We start from the raw sequence: 20,935 nt of genomic DNA on the forward strand, positions 1-20,935 counted from the left end.
GACACACACACACACACACACACACACACACAGATAAACAGACACACACACACACACACAGCACACACTACACATTACGTACACACAATATCATCGACGACGACACAGACAGAAACACACACACGCAGACCACAGACGCACGCACACACATACACACAGAAACACACAAGCACACTCGCACGCACACACACACACACACACACACACACACACACACACAGACACACAGACACACACACACATATAAATAAACACTCCGTAACTACATTTGTAAATGCAAAGAATAATTGATTGATAATTAATCAATTAGTAGTTTCCAATTACTAAACTAACCAGCGACTGTTTGCAGGGCCGTCCTCAACTAAAGACCTTCTTACTTGTCGTGTGATTTTGTCGACTAACTGTTGAATAATCAGTTGATTTTAACTGACAGATCTGTGGCCTTTGAGTTGTCGTTAACCCTTGTTTTGTCTTCCCGTCAGCCTTGAACTCGTTGAGCACTTTTTTTTGCTTTTGACTCAACAAACCTAATTTAAATGACATTATACCACATTATTTAGTTAAAGAAAATCAGACATTGTGAATTATTTTGACTAATAGTTAAGATAAGAAGATGTTGAGAGCATCACAGACTGGTTTATGTCAAAGTTTAGTCAGGAGACTGTTATGAAACCATAAAACAAATTGAGTAAAACAAACATACATGCATCCATGTAATTTTGGGGCAATTTTGGTTAAAAGAAACTCATATTACTGATATAAAAAAAGTTGGAAAACGGGTCAGATTTGACCCTAGGACAACACAAGGGTTAAGACTAAAAAAAAAAAAACAGCAGCACAGAGCAGTCTATTTATCGTGGGGCTGTGCAATTAATCAAAATATAATCGTGATTATGATTTCGGCTCCCATTGATCACAAAAACACAATAATCGAGAAAAACAATTAGTAGTTATAAGTAAACTCTTATTTATTTTCTCTTGTGTTCTGAATGAAAAAATAAAGTTTAAATAGGAAAAGTAATTAGGCAAATTCCACAGTTTATGTAACATTTTCCACAGTTTCTTAAAGCGCCCATTTTATGCTCATTTTCAGGTTTATAACTGTATTTTAAGGTTGTACCAGAATAGGTTTACATGGTTTAATTTTCAAAAAACACCATATTTTTGTTGTACTGCACAGCTCTCTCTCACTGCTGCAGATCCTCTTTTCACCTGGCTTCTGTTTTAGCTACAGAGTGAGACCTCTTTTCTTCTTCTTCTTCTGTACTATCTTTGATTGCACTCGCACATGCTCAGTAGCTCAGATCGTAGATCATGTCAGCTAGCTCCATAGACAGTAAAAGAAAGGCTGTCTGGGAGACTTCTTCTAAACCAGGGAGCACATGTTAGTAGTTCTTTTGGTAGATTATGGTGAACTTGTGTGTGTTGTAGCAGCGCTTTGCTATTGAGAACGAGGTAGCATGCTAGCGTTAACGCTACGAGCTAACGGTTGCGGTTAGCCAGCTCGTTTCGGCTAGTGACGTAGAAAGCCGTGCAGATGTTGACCAGCTCACCAGGAGACTGAAGGCAGGACACATTCAGACACCAGATCTCACTCAGAACACCATAGATGGATTTTATTCAAAGTGTGTATGTGTCTGGAAGCACCAGAGACACAAAATAACACCCCAAATCACCAGAAAAAGTGATTTGTTTTCATAATATGGACACTTTAAGTTCAATAACTGCAACATCTCTCCAGAAGTCAACGAGTAATCGTGTTAAATTATCGTGATTTCAATACTGACCAAAAATAATCGTGATTATATTTTAATTTTTTTTCCATAATCGAGCAATCCTAATTTATCGTCTGTAAAAAAAAAAAAAAACTCCAGGTTTTACCTGTAGGAGGTTTTGGCTTTCAGCGGCCCGTCACAGAAGCCGCCGTAGCTGTCGCTCAGGTAGAGGTCATCGTCATGGTAACGGTCACATGCCCCGCCCAGTCGATCCCCTCCGGCGCCCAGGTTCACCTCCACAACCTGATCAATTATTGATCCAACAACAACAACAAAAAAACAATTAATTAATTGTAATAATTGGTTTTTGTTTCTCCTTCGTGACTAATCGGTTGTTTCCTGTCAGTCGGTCGTTCTTTGTTCGCCGCGGCGTTGTCACTGCCCGATGTGAGTCGAGCGCCGATGTGAGTCGAGCGTGCTCAGAATTAAACGGTTTTCGGCATAACGTGTCTTACTGAAATTTGTGAAATCTGTAAAATAATAAACTTTTCTCTTTACATACAATAACAGAAGATGGAAATCATTTCAAAAAACGTTTTAGCTATCTATGATTGTTCGATTGCTAACGTTAGCTCAAAACGCCGTTAGCATCTAGTAGGCTACTTGATTGCTAACGTTAACTCAAAACGTCGTTAGCATCTTAGCTAACAGTCATTTCAAAAACGTTTAAACTAGTGCACTAAATATAGGGCACTAGTTTTAGCTATCTATGAATGTTTGATTGCTAACGTTAGCTAAAAACGCCATTAGCATCTAGTAGGCTACTTGATTGCTAACGTTAGCTCAAAACGCTGTTAGCATCTAGTAGGCTACTTGATTGCTAACGTTAACTCAAAACGTCGTTAGCATCTAGTAGGCTACTTGATTGCTAACGTTAACTCAAAACGCCGTTAGCATCTAGTAGGCTACTTGATTGCTAACGTTAACTCAAAACGCCGTTAGCATCTAGTAGGCTACTTGATTGCTAACGTTAACTCAAAACGTCGTTAGCATCTAGTAGGTTACTTGATTGCTAACGTTAGCTCAAAACGCCGTTAGCATCTTAGCTAACAGTCATTGCAAAAACGTTTAAACTAGTGCACTAAATATAGGGCACTAGTTTTAGCTATCTATGAATGTTTGATTGCTAACGTTAGCTAAAAACGCCATTAGCATCTAGTAGGCTACTTGATTGCTAACGTTAGCTTAAAACGCCGTTAGCATCTAGTAGGCTACTTGATTGCTAACGTTAACTGAAAACGCCGTTAGCATCTAGTAGGCTACTTGATTAACGTTAACTCAAAACGTCGTTAGCATCTAGTAGGCTACTTGATTGCTAACGTTAACTCCAAAACGCCGTTAGCATCTAGTAGGCTACTTGATTGCTAACGTTAACTCAAAACGTCGTTAGTATCTAGTAGGCTACTTGATTGCTAACGTTAACTCAAAACGTCGTTAGCATCTAGTAGGCTACTTGATTGCTAACGTTAACTCAAAACGTCGTTAGCATCTAGTAGGTTACTTGATTGCTAACGTTAGCTCAAAACGCCGTTAGCATCTAGTAGGTTACTTGATTGCTAACGTTAGCTCAAAACGCCGTTAGCATCTAGTAAGCTACTTGATTGCTAACGTTAGCTCAAAACGCCGTTAGCATCTAGTAGGCTACTTGATTGCTTACGTTAGTTCCAAACGCCGTTAGCATCTAGTAGGCTACTTGATTGCTAACGTTAGCTCAAAACGCCGTTAGCATCTTAGCTAACAGTCATTTCAAAAACGTTTAAACTAGTGCACTAAATATAGGGCACTAGTTTTAGCCATCTATGATTGTTTGATTGCTAACGTTAGCTCAAAACCATAGACAGTTTATCGGAGGCTACTTGTCGCAAAGTGACGCATGCGCAACTCTCATCTGCACTCGACTCACATCGGGCAGTGACAGCGTTGTCTGTGGTCACCTGAGCAGTGGCGGTGTCGGCATCCTGCGGGCAGCGGCTGGAGAAGTAGGCGCTCTGATAGGCTCGCACGGAGGAGTTGCTGATGTAGTCGCGGTAGGAGGGCAGAGGGTGGCGCTGCTCCGGCTGCAGCATCTCATTGGCTGTCAGAAGAGATGTGAACGGTCAAAGAAGGCCCAGAGCTGGTTTCATTAAAGGGTAACTTCAGTACTTTATCAACCTGGACCCTATTTCCCCATGCATTGGTGTCCAAGTGACTAATGTGAACAAAAACCTTTGAAATTGGTCCAGTAATGGACGAGAACGTTGTCACCGGCAGCAGCGAACCGGGCTGCAATGTAACCCTACAGGACAGATGTTTCAGTTTGCATCCACTAAAACTCCACCAGACTCCATGTAAATAATCAGGACTTTTAGCGTGTATAGAGCAGCATATTTCCACCAGACTCCATGTAAATAATCAGGACTTTTAGCGTGTATAGAGCAGCATATCTCCACCAGACTCCATGTAAATAATCAGGACTTTTAGCGTGTATAGAGCCAGCATATCTCCACCAGACCCATGTAAATAATCAGGACTTTAGCTGTATAGAGCTAGTGATTCACTAGATCTACGTAAATAATCAGGACTTTTAGCTGTAAGTGAGCCAGCATATCTCCACACACATGTAAATGGGTGAATTATGGTTTATTTCAACCAAACCAGAATGGTGATTGTTGCAACAGTGGAAAGATGAACCGGTGACGGCTTTTGATAGTTTTATTTAGTTTCTGTCCACTTTGACTGAAGTGTGTTTTCATTTACGATAAAAGTCCTGATTATTTACATGGAGTCTGAGTTTGGTGATGGTGATTTCGGGCTGTTTCATGTTAAACTAAAATATTTAACAAGAGGAGAGAAGACACTAGAACAATATTCATATTTAACAAGAGGAGAGAAGACACTAGAACAATATTCATATTTAACAAGAGGAGAGAAGACACTAGAACAATACAATATAGATCAGTCTGGCATCTTGACATAGAGAAAATTTGGAGCCGTTCACCAAACGACCGACCAATCAGCGTTGGTTTTGGTGATAGACAGATGGTTTATCCAATCAGCTAACCAGTATTTTCAGACAGCGGTAGCACTAATTCTGTTAGCTGCTCGCTAATGCTTTCTTCTCTTGGATCCTTCTTTTGGATTATGGACCAGGAAGGAAGGGCCTTTTATTCCTAAATTCTCGTTACACAAATGGCAAATCTCCTTTACCGACATGCTGCTAGCTTGCTGAGCTAACGAGCTATGCTTTGCCTGCAGCAGCAGCAGCAGGGGTAGCGTGGCTCGTGGTTGTATTTTCATACGCTTCGCTGAACTGATTGGTTGATTTGGCCCTGTCTATCACCAACTATAGGTGGTAGATAGACAGATGGTTTATCCAATCAGCTAACCAGGATTTTCGCCCCCCTTCCCAAAAGTTCTCCAACTGAAATTTTCCCAGATGGATGTGCCGAGCTAATGGGAAGCGATCCATCTGGTGGAGTCAGGTTAGAGTATTTCTACACTGAGGTATATATTACTACTTTCACTGAAGTAGAACATCTGAGATACTTCTTCAAACAAACTACATGACGAATGAATGAACAAAGTGAATGGTTCCCTCTGGTCTCAGGGGACCAGTCCTATTTACACTCAGCTTTATTTACACATCACACTGGAGGGGGAGGGAGGGTGTGTGTGTGTGTGTGTGTGTGTGTGTGCGTGTGTGCCTTCGAGTGTGTGTGTGTGTCTGTGTGTGTGTGTGCCTTTGTGCGTGTGTGTATGTGTGTGTGTGTGTGCCTTTGTGTGTGTGTATGTGTGTGTGTGTGCGCCGTGCGTGTGTGTGGAGGAAGTATGGAGACCATCTCGGCAGGTGGTGGTGGTGGCATTGTCTTAGGTGGCAGGCAGGCAGGTGGTGGTGGCAATGGTCCAGGACAGGAACAGATGGTCTTAGTGGACAGGGACAGGGTGGACAGGAGATACGTGTGTTCAGGTGCGTGCGGTCTCCTCTGCGTGTGTGTGCGTGTATATGTGTGTGCGGGTGTCCTTCCCTGCAGGTGTGTGTGTGCGTGTGCGTATACGTGCGTGTGCGTGTGTGTCCTCTCGCGGTGTGTGCGTGTGCGTGTGTGCGTGCGTGCGTGCATAGCGTGCGTGCACTTAACGGCCCAACGGTAATCCGAGCCAGGTGCGTCACCGGGGATCCCCGTCTGGTCCCGGCTGATCCATTGACTCTATCCACACCCAGCACCTTGCACCATGGTCCAGCCGCTACGTGATCACCGCCAGATCTTAAGTCGAGAAGTCAGCCCCTGTCGTCAGTATTTAATGACACCGATCCCAGAGGGAGCCTGTCGGCGCAGAGGATAGCGACCAGGAGCAGGAGAGGGAGGAGGAGGAGAGAGGGAAGCAGTGGATGGACTTCAGAGGAGAGGGACCTGAAGGAGAGAGGAGTCAAGGAGAGAGGGGAGGAGTCAAGGAGGGAGGAGTCAAAGGGGGAGGGAAAGGAGGAGTGGAGGGAGCCAAGGAGGGAGGGGAGGGAGGAAAGGTGGAGGAAACAGGAGGAGAGAGAGGACAGTGGAGGGAGGCAAAGGGAGGGAGACAAGGAGGGGGGGAGCCAAAGGAAGGACAAGGAGAGGGAGAGGAGGAGAAGAGGAAACCAGGTGGGAAGAGTCAAAGGGGGAGGAGAGGAGAACAGGTGGGAGGAGTCAAGGAGAGAGGAGAGGAGACAAGGGGGGAGGAGTCAAAGGGGGAGGAGAGGAGACAAGGAGAGTACAGGAGAACAGGTGGAGGAGTCAAAAAGGGGAGGGAGGAGGACAAGGAGGGAGGAGACTAGTGGGAGGAACAAGGAGGGGAGGAGGAAATGGGGGAGGAAAGGAGACCGGAGGGAGGAGGGAGAGGATGGAGGACAGGAAGAAGAAGAAGGAAGGAATGAAAATAGTGGATCTTAATGGAGAAAATAAAAGGAATAAGAAATAAAGAGAAGAAGAGAGGAAGAGGAAAAGAATAAAAAGGACAAGAAGAGGAGGAAGGGAGGGAGACAAAGGAGAGAGAAGAGGAGGACAAGAGGACGAAGAGAGGAGAGAGGAGAGGAGACAAGAAGAGGAGAGAGGAGAGGAGACAAGAAGAGAGGAGAGAGAAGAGGAGACAAGAGAAGAGGAGACAAGAGGAGACAAGAAGAGAGGAGGGAGGAAAGTAGACAAGAGGAGAGGACACAAGAAGAGATGAGAGAGGAGAGGAGACAAGAAGAAAGGAGAGAGGAGACAAGAAGAGAGGAGAGGAGACAAGAGAAGAGGAGACAAGAGGAGAGAGGAGAGGGAGATGGAAGAGGACAAGAGGAAGAGGAGGAAGGACAGAAGAGAGGGAGGAAGGAGAGGACAGAAGAGAGGACAGAAGAAAGGAGGACAGAGAGGAGAGGACAAGAGAAGAGACAAGAAGAGGAAGGAGCAAGAAAAAGAGAAGAGGAGAAGAGGAGACAAGAAGAGAGGAGAAAGAGACAAGAGGGAGGAACGGAAGACGATGAGAGGAAGAGGAGACAAAGAAGAGGAGACAAGAGGAGAGGAGAGGAGACAAGAGAAGAGGAGACAAGAGAAGAGGAGAAAAGAGGAGAGGAGAGAGAAGAGGAGACAAGAGGAGAGGAGAGAAAAGAGGAGACAAGAAGAAAGAAGGCAAGAGGAGAGGAAACAAAGAGAGAAGAGGGGAGATAGATGACAAAAGGAGGGTAGGTTTCCTTTTTTCTTTTTGCTGAGTCACAGTTTGTGTTGAAGGTCACACACACACACACACACACACACACACACACACACACACACTGCTGAGTGATGAGTCTGCGATGTTAAAGGTAACGCTGTGTTCATCTGTTCTGAGGAGAAGGTAGAAGTGAGAGAGAGGACAGAAAGAAGGAGAAGGAGGACATGTCTTCTCCTGGCTCATAGCAAACTGACGATAAAACCTCATAAATTCATATTAATTTATACAAAAACATCCCAAGAGGAGAGGAGACAAGAGGAGTGGATACAAAAAGAGAGGAGAGAGGAGAAGAGAAAATATAGAGAGGAGAGGAGACAAGAGAAGAGGAGACAAGAGGAGAAGAGAGGAGAGAGGAGAGGAGACAAGAAGAGAGGAAAGGAGACAAGAAGAGAGGAGAGAGAAGGGGAGACAAGAGAAGAGGAGAGAGAAGAGGAGACAAGAAGAGAGGAAAGGAGACAAGAGGAGAGGAGACAAGAAGAGAGGAGAGAGGAGAGGAGACAAGAGGAGAGGAGACAAGAGGAGAGGGATACAAGAAGAGAGGAGAGAGGAGAGGAGACAAGAGAAGAGGAGAAGAGGAGAGGAGACAAGAAGAGAGGAGAGAGAAGGGGAGACAAGAGAAGAGGAGAGAGGAGAGGAGACAAGAGAAGAGGAGACAAGAGGAGAGGAGACAAGAAGAGAGGAGAGAGGAGAGGAGACAAGAGAAGAGGAGACAAGAGGAGAGGATAAAGAAGAGAGGAGAGAGGAGAGGAGACAAGAGAAGAGGAGACAAGAGAAGAGGAGACAAGAGAAGAGGAAAGGAGACAAGAGGAGAGGAGACAAGAAGAGAGGAGAGGAGACAAGAGAAGAGGAGACAAGAGGAGAGGAGAGAGAAGAGGAGACAAGAAGAGAGGAGAGAGGAGAGGAGACAAGAGAAGAGGAGACAAGAGGAGAGGAGAGAGAAGAGGAGACAAGAAGAGAGGAGAGAGGAGAGGAGACAAGAAGAGAGGAAGTAGTTCTTTTGGAGATTATGGTGAACGTGTGTGTGTTGTAGCGGTGCTTTGCTATTGAGAACGAGCTAGCATGCTAGCGCTAGCATGCTAACGGTTGCAGTTAGCCAGCTCGTTTCGGCTAGTGACGTAGAAAGCCGTGCAGATGTTGACCAGCTCACCCGGAGACTGAAGGCAGGACACATTCAGACACCAGATCTCACTCAGAACACCATGGATGGGTTTATTTCAAAGTTTGTATGCGTGTGCATACAAGAGACACCAGAGACACAAAATAACACCCCAAATCACCAGAAAAGGTGATTTTTTTTCATAATATGGGCACTTTAAGACTCCTTAAAATTGTGGTTATATTTCCTGCACACAAACTCAAGTTGCATGGGTAAAAGTCACCAAAGTAAAGCTTTCTGTTTCTCCTTTACCGGCCTGTATCCATTAAATACTGCATCAGATGTTTGGCTGACCTCAGCCGGAGGAAATGAGAAACTAGGTCACTTTATACATATTTATAATGTGTAATTTTGAATTCCTCCTGCCGATCAGTTTCGATCCCTGCGGCCAAGAACCAGAATGTGATTAAAAATGGATTCAGACAGACGGCCAGCAGAGATCCAGACTCTCTGTTACGTCTCCATCTGGTGGAGAGAGGCACAAACAACGACCAGTCGGATTTATAAAATGCTTTGTGAAGATACAGGACCCTGTCTTGCATTCTGGGTGCGCTGGTCTTGCAGGGAGGTGTGTTCAGGTGCATTCTGGGCGCGTGCTGGTCTGACAGGGAGGTGTGTTCAGGTGCATTCTGGGCGTGCTGGTCTTACAAGGAGGTGTGTTCAGGTGCATTCTGGGGCGTGCTGGTCTTACAGGGAGGTGTGTTCAGGTGCATTCTGGGCGTGCTGGTCTTACAGGGGAGGTGTGTTCAGGTGCATTCTGGGCGTGCTGGTCTACACAGGAGGTGTGTTCAGGTGCATTCTGGGGCGTGCTGGTCTTACAGGGAGGTGTGTTCAGGTGCATTCTGGGCGTGCTGGTCTTACAGGGAGGTGTGTTCAGGTGCATTCTGGGCGCGTGCTGGTCTGACAGGGAGGTGTGTTCAGGTGCATTCTGGGGCGTGCTGGTCTTACAGGGAGGTGTGTTCAGGTGCATTCTGGGGCGTGCTGGTCTTACAGGGAGGTGTGTTCAGGTGCATTCTGGGCGTGCTGGTCTTACAAGGAGGTGTGTTCAGGTGCATTCTGGGGCGTGCTGGTCTTACAGGGAGGTGTGTTCAGGTGCATTCTGGGCGTGCTGGTCTTACAAGGAGGTGTGTTCAGGTGCATTCTGGGGCGTGCTGGTCTTACAGGGAGGTGTGTTCAGGTGCATTCTGGGCGTGCTGGTCTTACAGGGAGGTGTGTTCAGGTGCATTCTGGGCGTGCTGGTCTTACAGGGAGGTGTGTTCAGGTGCATTCTGGGCGTGCTGGTCTTGCAGGGAGGTGTGTTCAGGTGCATTCTGGGGCGTGCTGGTCTTACAGGGAGGTGTGTTCAGGTGCATTCAGGGGCGTGCTGGTCTTACAGGGAGGTGTGTTCAGGTGCATTCTGGGCGCGCTGGTCTTACAGGGAGGTGTGTTCAGGTGCATTCTGGGAGTATTGCTATCTTGAGGCAGCGGGATGTGATGGCGCCATTGACCAACAAAAACCTGGTCTAAAGTCAATAACGCAGAATTTCATTGTTCACACACACGCAGAAGATTACTAATAAAAATATTAGGGTGCAAATCCTCCATCATAACAGCAATGCTCCAAGGTCCAAACGCGCCTGGCTTTTAAAGGGAATGGGAGCTGATCTCTGATTGGTTGATTGCATGTTACGCCCAAAACACACCTCTGATTAATGAAGACACTAAGGACAACCCTTTAGAACCAGGCGCCCGGCGCACAGACCCTTTTTACTGCCGTCAGACTAGCAGAAGTGGATTTGGACACGTCCTAAACACACCTGCACCAGGCGCTCCACACCGTGTGCTTGGATCATTAAAATAGGGCCCAAAATCTTAATGCTAGACAATAGTGTTCTTCCAGCTTTCTGTCGACAGTTTATGTTTTGGCAGAGGTGGAAAGTAAGAAATTAAAATGACTCACATCACTGTAATAGAGTAGGGTTTTTATTTTTTCTGCGTGTTTTTACTTTTTAAAGTAGTTTTTAAAATCTTTAATTTTACTTTTACTTAAGTAAGATTTGTTTGAAATATTGTAATTTGCTTCATTTTCGATCAAATCCGTAATGTTTTTTACGGTGTGTTCAGGGGACAGGCAGCTAGCAGATAGTGAGATGTTTTTTACAGTGTGTTCAGGAGACAGACAGCTAGCAGATAGTGAGGAGATGTTTTTTACAGTGTGTTCAGGGGACAGACAGCTAGCAGATAGTGAGATGTTTTTTACAGTGTGTTCAGGAGACAGACAGCTAGCAGATAGTGAGGAGATGTTTTTTACAGTGTGTTCAGGGGACAGACAGCTAGCAGATAGTGAGATGTTTTTTACAGTGTGTTCAGGGGACAGACAGCTAGCAGATAGTGAGATGTTTTTTACAGTGTGTTCAAGGGACAGACAGCTAGTAGATAGTGCGGAGATGTTTTTTAAAGTGTGTTCAGGGGACAGACAGCTAGCAGATAGTGAGATGTTTTTACAGTGTGTTCAGGGGACAGGCAGCTAGCAGATAGTGAGGAGATGTTTTTTACGGTGTGTTCAGGGGACAGGCAGCTAGCAGATAGTGAGGAGATGTTTTTTACAGTGTGTTCAGGGGACAGCCAGCTAGCAGATAGTGAGATGTTTTTTACAGTGTGTTCAGGGGACAGACGCTAGCAGATAGTGAGATGTTTTTACAGTGTGTTCAAGGGACAGACAGCTAGTAGATAGTGCGGAGATGTTTTTTAAAGTGTGTTCAGGGGACAGACAGCTAGCAGATAGTGAGATGTTTTTACAGTGTGTTCAGGGGACAGGCAGCTAGCAGATAGTGAGGAGATGTTTTTTACGGTGTGTTCAGGGGACAGGCAGCTAGCAGATAGTGAGGAGATGTTTTTTACAGTGTGTTCAGAGGACAGGCAGCTAGCAGATAGTGAGGAGATGTTTTTTACGGTGTGTTCAGGGGACAGGCAGCTAGCAGATAGTGAGGAGATGTTTTTTACAGTGTGTTCAGAGGACAGGCAGCTAGCAGATAGTGAGGAGATGTTTTTTACAGTGTGTTCAGAGGACAGGCAGCTAGCAGATAGTGAGGAGATGTTTTTTACGGTGTGTTCAGGGGACAGGCAGCTAGCAGATAGTGAGGAGATGTTTTTTACAGTGTGTTCAGAGGACAGGCAGCTAGCAGATAGTGAGGAGATGTTTTTTACAGTGTGTTCAGGGGACAGGCAGTAGATAGTGAGGAGATGTTTGCTGTATGTTACAAAAAAATGTTGTAGCCTAAAAAAACGCGTCACATCACTTAGAGCACCTTTAATACACCAAATGTTGTTTTTTTTTTCCACGTACTTGTCCTAACGTTCCTCTGGATTGGCTGGCTCCTGACCGCGGGCCTGTCCGGGGCTCCGCCCCCGCTTAGGGTCGCCACGGTGAAGTTGTACAGTCGCCCCGGAAACATCCCGCCCAGGACGCGGCCGGTCAGGTGAGTCTGCGTGACCGACAGCCTGTCGGGAGGCGTCCACTGCAGGCCGAAGCTGTCGTAGTCGCCGGAGGCGGGACCGGACCACGACAGCTCTATCGTGTCATTGGTCGGGCCTTGTTTGACGGACAGGTGGGTGGGCGGCTCTGGAGCTGAAAGAGAGGAACCCAATATTAACAGTCGGTATTAATACTCTGAGGACACAAGACGCACCGGCATCGTCCAAACAATGTTTGACAAAACTCCTGCTCAAAATGCAATATTACAAAATATCATTTCAGACATTTATTTACAATTTTAAACTTAATTATATAACGTAAGACTTCGGTAAACTAAAGAAAAAAAAAACAAAGAACGGCACTGGAGTCATTCTTAAAAAAGCCAAGATGTGTTCGGAGTTTAAAGTTCAATCTATCAGCCAGCATTGCTCTGATTGGTTGGAGCGCTATCCTATTGCGTGCAGAGGGTTATTTGAAAGACAACCGTTTGTCCCGCCCCCTCGGATTGAGCCCAGCCAATGGGGAGTTCCCAGACCTCAACATCTGGATGTGGGTCTGGCTGGTCAGGAAAACTGAAAACTGACCCTATGTTCCAGTAGAACTACATGAAGCAGGTCATTTAAAAATAATTCAGATTCAGATGCACCAATCAGGGCCCGGGAGGGGGGTCTAACTGGGGGTCAATCACTGCTCATGCACTCGCATTCATTCTCCAGCCCAACATCATCACATTCACTTCAAGTACCCCATGCCAATCTCTAGGTATGGTGAAGGGTATGTGATGATGTGGGGCTATTTTAATTCCTGTATTTTAAGGAAGAACATTTATTTATTTAGTCACGATACATTATTCATTCACAAAGAAAATTGGTGTCCTTAAAGGTTGGATTTTTCCTCATTTTTATTTATTAAGGCATTAAGATCAATTTCCAAAAGGTGATTTTTTTTTTAATTCCTCTTTTTAGACAACTTTAGCATGGGTGTATTCAATTATGCTGAGCACTGTACTTTAAGAACAGACACAACATGTGTGATTAACTATTGTAATGGATTGACAGCTCTAGTTTTTATTTGACGTACTGGTGCGTCCGAAGGCTGAGATGTTATTGGTCAGTTCCCCGCTGTGTGTGATGACCTCAGCGCGATACAGCCTACCAGGAATCAGCCCAGAGAACGTGTGACTCTTGTGCTGTGCCCCGAGCGTCTGGGCTCCCAGAGTGGCGCCAGAAACGTCGTACAATACCACCTGAAAACACACAAAGTACACAATATTCATAAACTATTCTATCTGATGTTTCTGGATTCATATTCATAATATGTGTATGTTGCATTTTACTGCTGTAGATGTCAAAGGTTGTGCTCAATATGTACTGTTGGGTAGTTAAATCTACAGCAATGCATCATATTCTACAAGACCATCATATGTTTGTAGCGTCGCTGTCCTGTGAGAACCACGTATCTCTAAAAAGATTGAAAACTTTTCAGGGTGTCAGAAAAACAGCGCTGTTTTCAGCTTTGTGACGACGCATTTTCCAGCTGATCCAAGAGGCTTTTTGAAGACTTCATGTAGCGTAAGAAGGAGGTGAATTTTCTCCACACTTAAAGGAACACGTCATCCATCAGATTATCACAAACATTCAACATCAGCACATCTGGAGATACCTGGTTTTCACTGGACAGGAAGGTGAGGAAAAAATGGGATCTGAAAAATAACTATAAAGCTGTCAGACAAATGTAGTGGAGTAAAAAGTACAATATTTACCTCTGAGATGTAGAGGAGTACAAGTAGAAAGCAGCAGAACATGGAAATATTCAAGTACAAGTACCTTGAATTACACAAACTAGCATATTTTCATTACTCTGTAACGATGTGTTAAACAGGCTCCAGGCCCATCGTGCTGCCTTGGAAGCCCAAGTTAGTGCCTCTATGGCTGGGTGTTGACCTCCAGGGCCCTCGGCCTCACCTCCAGGCCCCAGTGAGTGGCTCTATGTCTGGGTTAATGTTCTCCATCACCCCCATGGTCCACCATGAGCCCCAGTAAGTGGCTCTAAGGTGCCTGTCTTTGCCAGGTGTCTCTTGAAAAGAAATGTGTATCTCACTGAGATTCCATCTGCTTAATTAAAATAAAATAAGTGAAATAAGTGAACCTGATAGCTGCTCCAGCTTCCGTCTCCGTGCTGCCAGCTGACCGTCAGTCTGTCCGTCCGTCCTGAACTCTCAACCTGCAGAGACGAAACTGAAGACGGGACTGCAGAGCAGAAAAGACAGAAAAGACAAATAATCAGTCCGTTTTTTTGTGATTGTCGCGGGCAAAAATCCTTGATTATGCAGCACGTTTTCTTAAAAAAATGCGATGGAATATGCTCTATGATATTTATGCAATTTTATGCGATGAAATTGCGGGGACTTGCAAATACTTGATGAAAAAGAGAAAAACAAGTGATTCCCCCCAAACATCCTGCTTTTCGATGATGTTCATGTAGCGTAAATACGTTACTTCATAACGTTCCCATGGCAACAGGGGAAAATGGTTGCTCTTATGTGAAGTAAACGCAACATTTTTCAACTTTCTGCTAAGATATATTATGTGACTTTTTTGCAACGAAAATGCGGGGATTATGAAATCATGCAAGCACCGCATATTTTGCGTGGAAATCAGCAATTTATGCGGCGAAAGTAAATAAATATGCGGACTTTGGCTGATTATGCGTTGAATTATGCGATCGCATAATCGCTTTTTTCTGGAGCGACTGAATAATAATAAGAAAAACGTATTTATAGAGCCCTTTCCATACAAGAGATGCAGCTCACAGCGCTTCAGAATGAAAACAATGCAACATATTGAAACAAATAGACGATAAAAAGACGATGTAGGAGCCACATGTTGTACGCTGTTTATGGTCTCATTTATTGATTATTATATTGTGCACTGATGCTGTAGGTGGTGGGCATTTTCATCGCAGTTTGAGTGGAAGTGATAACATATATGTTTGCTTCACCTGTTGGGTTTTTGGGGCTTTGACAGAGAGGGGGGTGAGCCTGGGAGCGAATACTTTCTGTTGACTGCCACACTAACGCACTTATTTACTTAATTACTTATTTAAGTAACTTTAACTTTGGTAACTTCAGCGCTAGTTGTACTTTACGTGCGGAGGAGGAAATCATTGCAATCCAATCTGGAGCTCGTCACGGTGTGTTGATGCGTCTCTCAGGGTTCGGCCCCTCGCGGCAGCACTTTGTCAGACTGCTTACAGCCGCAACAGACGATAAAATATATAATTGAAGGTAACAACAAGGACCATTAAGAATAATAAAAAACAAGAGAATTATGAAGATGACGCACAAGATGGTAAAAAAAACACAAGAGGAAAACAAACAAAATTAAAATGCAGAAGAAAACAAAACCGACAGGAATTGAAGAGTAGACAAAGAAGAAGAAAAGAAAATGATAACAGATGAACAAAGAGGGTGAAGAAAAACAATAAAAGATGGAGAGAAAAAAACAAAGGTGTGAATGTGGAACAAAGTAACAAGAAAAGACAGAATCCAAAAGGTCATGTAACCATCAGTACTTGTTAGGGGTGTCACAATTCTCAAAAATGCCCAACAGGGACCAGAAAGGCACAATAAGAGCCACGAGATGGCAGAAGGGTACTTTGCTGTTTGAGTTTCTCAGAGTTTATGGGGTGCAACTGAATGACAGTGTTTGCTTTATGGTGATTTGACCGTGGCGGCTCCTCACGGCAACATTTCTGCCCCCCACGGTATCAGAAATAGGGGCTGCATTTTTAGAGTGCATGTCGGAGAATAGCGCGGTCACTCGGCAGAAAAAGGATTTGAGTTGTATTTGAGGTGCATTATTTACATGCTGAAGTAGTTATGCATTAAGATAATGTAATTAATAGTGGGTTTATTGGTATTTGCTACAGAATGTCAAGATCAAAGTTGTATACTATATATATATATGTACTATATGTACCTATATAGTAACTCAAAAAATACAGTTCAATCACAAATGAAAATATGCCTCACTGTGTGTGTGAATAGAGGTGAATAAATATATTAGTTTGTGTTCCAGCGAAGCCCCCACTGCTAAAAAAAAAACCTAAAGAAAACACTGGAATGCACCATCCGTCAACAAGGTGCGCATGAATGCACCATGGAGTCCCGTCGGGGGAAGGCAAAATGTAGCCACACCGGTGACTTTAGGAGGATTTTCCAGTTCTGTTGTTTCTCCGTCATCTCCGACTCCGGCAGTCTGGCTACCGCTAAGCTAACGTTAGCCTGTGTCTTTAGCTGCATGCGACCAGCCGCTGAGCTATGCTGTGTCTGTCGCTGTTTTATTCTTCGGATGTATGCAAGTAGGCGGGGGTGGAGAGAGGACAAAAATACTGGGGGAACCCAGCCGATCCTGCTTTAGATTTAGGTCATATGCGAAAGCTCATTTAGATCATGTTTGAGCTTAAACAAATCTAAATCGTAATACCCCTAGTACTTTATATATCAAACATACTAATAATAATAATAATCATGACATGATACTAGTGTGTGTACTGACCGGTTCTGGCGAGCACCGAGGAGTCGCTGCTCATGCCTCTGCTCCAGCTCACCACCTGCAGTCGGTACAGACTTCCTGCTGCGCAGGTCGGCCGAAAAAAAAATATATCTGTATATGCTACACGTACAGAACTGAACATCTATTATCATATACTGTATATACTGCAGCACACACACAGAACATCATGCATATTATATATACTGTATATACTGCAGCACACACACAGACATCATGCATATTATATATACTGTATACAGCACACACACACAGAACATCATGCATATTATATATACTGTATATACTGCAGCACACACACAGAACATCATGCATATTATATATACTGTATATACTGCAGCACACACACAGAACATCATGCATATTATATATACTGTATATACTGCAGCACACACACAGAACATCATGCATATTATATATACTGTATATACTGCAGCACACACAGAACATAATGCATATTATATATACTGTATATACTGCAGCACACACACAGAACATCACGCATATTATATATACTGTATATACTGCAGCAAACACAGTAACAAACAGCAAACAACAGTATATACTGAACAAAATTATGTAATTAAATTATATATATATATATATATATATATATACAGTATGAAAAGTAAAGTTGCAAAACTTAAGACTTCTAAATGGCCACAAACCAACAGGTGACGTCACTGATGCTACGCCCATTATTCTATTGTCTATGGTCTTGATATGAAACTATGTCAAATATTGACGTGTAATATTTTCTCCTCTATATTTGAGGAGGCGTCCCACCTGGTGATGCTCTTTCCCGCCCGCGGCGGCGTCCTGCCTGTGATTGGCTGTTGCCTCGGTGACGCTGTAGAGGGACAGGTTGTAGGTTTCGACGTAGCCGTCCGAGGGACGCCAGGAGAAGGAGAGAGAGGAGGAGTTGGCCGAAGTGACGGTTAGATTACCGACCGCAGCCGGACCTGAAACACAGACGGAGAGGACGCCAAGAGTTCAGGAGACAGAAGAGAACGTGTAAACTGTTCAATAACTCGTCAATACTCGAGGCTCAGAAACTCACCACTTGTGCTTAAAGTGCTCATATTCTGCTCATTTTCAGGTTCATAATTGTATTTAGAGGTTGTACCAGAATAGGTTTACATGGATTAATTTTCAAAAGACACCATATTTTTGTTGTACTGCACATTGCTGCAGCTCCTCTTTTCACCCTGTGCGTTGAGCTCTCTGTTTTAGCTACAGAGTGAGACCTCTCACTTACTGTTACATCTCTGTTGGGAGTCACACATGCTCAGTAGCTAGGTAAGGACTACTAGCCAGTCAGAAGCAGAGTATGAGGGCGTGCCCTGACAGTACCTAGGTAAGGACTACTAGCCAGTCAGAAGCAGAGTATGAGGGCGTGCCCTGACAGTACCTAGGTAAGGACTACTAGCCAGTCAGAAGCAGAGTATGAGAGTGTGTCCTGACAGTACCTAGGTAAGGACTACTAGCCAGTCAGAAGCAGAGTATGAGGGCGTGCCCTGACAGTACCTAAGTAAGGACTACTAGCCAGTCAGAAGCAGAGTATGAGGGACCCTGACAGTACCTAGGTAAGGACTACTAACCAGTCAGAAGCAGAGTATGAGGTCGTGCCTTGACAGTAGCTAGGTAAGGACTACTAGCCAGTCAGAAGCAGAGTATGAGGGCGTGCCCTGACAGTAGCTAGGTAAGGACTACTAGCCAGTCAGAAGCAGAGTATGAGGTCATGTCTTGACAGTAGCTAGGTCCCTTTGGGGGGGACTTTGGGCTTTTTCACTTTGTAAACCTATAACGTGCACAAAAAAGATACATAACACAATAAAGGAAAGGGGGAAAGCCAAAAAGCATAATATGAGCACTTTAAGTTTTGTAGATATCATGATAGATTATATGGCTAGAAGTAATACAGCTACGGCCGGAAGTTACGCAAAATCGAATATAACCTAATATATTTTTAATACTTTCACACAGGAAATGTTTTCCTTGGGAGTGGTTTAATTCAAAGTAAATCTCTTTCCTAAATTAAACTAGTCAATTTGGTGCCTAAATTTGGGGTGGCAATAGCTCAGTTAGTAAGGAGTTGGGTTGGGAACCGAAGGGTTCAAGTCCCCATACGGACCAAAGTATGGTGGTGGACTGGTAGCTGGAGAGGTGCCAGTTCACCTCCTGGGCACTGCCAAGGTGCTCTTGAGCAAGGCACCAAACCCCCAACTGCTCGGGGCGCCTTTCCATGGGCAGCTCCCTCCCTCTGGCATCTCTCCATTAGTGCATGTGTAGGTACTGAGCATGTGTGTGTAATTCAGGCCTGTGTGTAATGTGTGTAATAACAACAGAGTGAAAACATTGTCATTTCCCCTTACGGGATTAATAAAGTATACATTATTATACTTAAAGTGATGGTTCAGAGTAATTCAACCTAGGGTCCTTTGCACCATGACCTCGAGCCAAACACCCCCCCAGAAGCTTTTTTCACCTGGGTCTGACATTGGGAGAGTTAGCTAGAGTAGCGTTAGCAGGGACTAATGGACCCACGTTTGTATCTTGTAAGTTACCCCACTAATAATGCCCGAAACGATACCAAACGTCTACAGTAGTACAAATAGGTTATGCTCTCATAAAACGATGGATTGGAAAGTTTGTAAGTACACCAGAAGTTTATGAACACTTGCCTGCTCTCTTCTGCTCTCTGTTGCTGCTGCTGCTACCTGCAGTTAGACGAGTGCTTAGGGACCGTCTACAAATTACTACACCGAAAAGAGATGCTACAAAAATATTTATTAATTCAATGCTTAAATAAGGTAATGTCTCCAAACTTACCTCAATTACTACTTGTCTCCTGCTAGTTATACTACAGCACTTACTTTAAAAAAAAAAATGTAATTAATAAATATTTTTGTTGCATCTCTTTTCGGTGTTGTAATTTGTAGATGTCCCTAAGCACTCGTCTCACAGCAGCAACAACAACAGCAGAGAGCAGAAGCAAGCAGGCAAGTGTTATTTACATAAACTTCTGGTGTACTTACAAACTTTACAATCCCTCGTTTTATGAGAGCATAACCTATTTGTACTACTGTAGACGTTTGGTATCATTTCGTACATTATTAGTGGGGTAATTTACGAGATACAAACGTGGGTCCATTAGCCTCTGCGCTAAGCTATTCAGCGGCTAACGCTACTCTAGCTAACTCTCCCAATGTTAGACCCAGGTGAAAAAAGCTTCTGGGGGGGTGTTTGGCTCAAGGTCATGGTGCAAAGGACCCTAGGGTGAAATTACTCCGAACCATCACTTTAACTGCAGTCGCCACATTTTCTCGGCTAAACGCAGTAGCAGTATCCCTTCAAGTACCCGACTAAAGCGCGTACTGTATTGTAACGTAGTGACTTACGAGTTTGTCCCTCTGCTGTGGCGTCCGGCGACGGGACGCCGCCGCTGAGCGTTGCCACCTTCACTCTGTACCACCTCCCCGACGTCAGACCCTCCAGACGCTCGCTCCGACTCCCCACAGGGACCGACCGATTGGCCAGAACGACGCCGGCCTTGTCCAATAACTGCAGGCTGTAGCCGTCGTACACGCCCACCGGCCTCTCCCAGCTGATGGTCAGGCTGTGCGTGGTGTGGTCGTTATCAGCCTGCAGCGCCGTGACTCTGGCCGGAGCTGCGACACAATAATCATCCATATTTAATGCCATTTTAGGGGACCACTAAGGTCTATATAAAAGAGACTTCAGATACAGTATTAGGGGACCACTAAGGCCTATATAAAAGAGACTTCAGATACAGTATTAGGGGACCACTAAGGCCTATATAAAAGAGACTTCAGATACAGTATTAGGGGACCACTAAGGTCTATATAAAAGAGACTTCAGATACAGTATTAGGGGACCACTAAGGTCTATATAAAAGAGACTTCAGATACAGTATTAGGGGACCACTAAGGTCTATATAAAAGAGACTTCAGATACAGTATTAGGGGACCACTAAGGTCTATATAAAAGAGACTTCAGATACAGTATTAGGGGACCACTAAGGTCTATATAAAAGAGACTTCAGATACAGTATTAGGGGACCACTAAGGTCTATATAAAAGCATCCAAAAAGCAGCATGTCATGGGACCTTTACGAATACAGTAGTGTTTTTTTAAGAACTGTGCCTTCTCACTAATTTGAGGGTACAAAATGAAAGAGAAGGGTACACAATTGTCTTTCAAAAGGGAAACCTCTCCTGCGACAAGCATTAGGTACACAATGGTACTTGTATTG

General features: G+C 44.4%; 1 protein-coding gene across 1 annotated transcript in view; it reads right to left on the reverse strand.

The window, feature by feature from the left end:
* LOC120553723 (receptor-type tyrosine-protein phosphatase beta-like) overlaps positions 1-20,935 on the reverse strand; it is an 81,291-nt gene that overhangs the window by 16,807 nt on the left and 43,549 nt on the right. Inside the window, exons 19-27 of the mRNA XM_039792416.1 lie at positions 20,061-20,330; positions 17,406-17,621; positions 16,645-16,761; positions 14,234-14,334; positions 13,166-13,331; positions 11,957-12,238; positions 6,061-6,163; positions 3,710-3,872; positions 1,882-2,018 (exon numbers count right to left, since the gene is read on the reverse strand). Coding sequence (XP_039648350.1) covers positions 1,882-2,018; positions 3,710-3,872; positions 6,061-6,163; positions 11,957-12,238; positions 13,166-13,331; positions 14,234-14,334; positions 16,645-16,761; positions 17,406-17,621; positions 20,061-20,330 — 1,555 coding nt within the window. The remainder of the gene's footprint in view (positions 1-1,881; positions 2,019-3,709; positions 3,873-6,060; positions 6,164-11,956; positions 12,239-13,165; positions 13,332-14,233; positions 14,335-16,644; positions 16,762-17,405; positions 17,622-20,060; positions 20,331-20,935) is intronic.

This window comes from Perca fluviatilis, chromosome 23 (genome assembly GCF_010015445.1).
Source record: "Perca fluviatilis chromosome 23, GENO_Pfluv_1.0, whole genome shotgun sequence".
Classification (NCBI taxonomy): domain Eukaryota; kingdom Metazoa; phylum Chordata; class Actinopteri; order Perciformes; family Percidae; genus Perca; species Perca fluviatilis.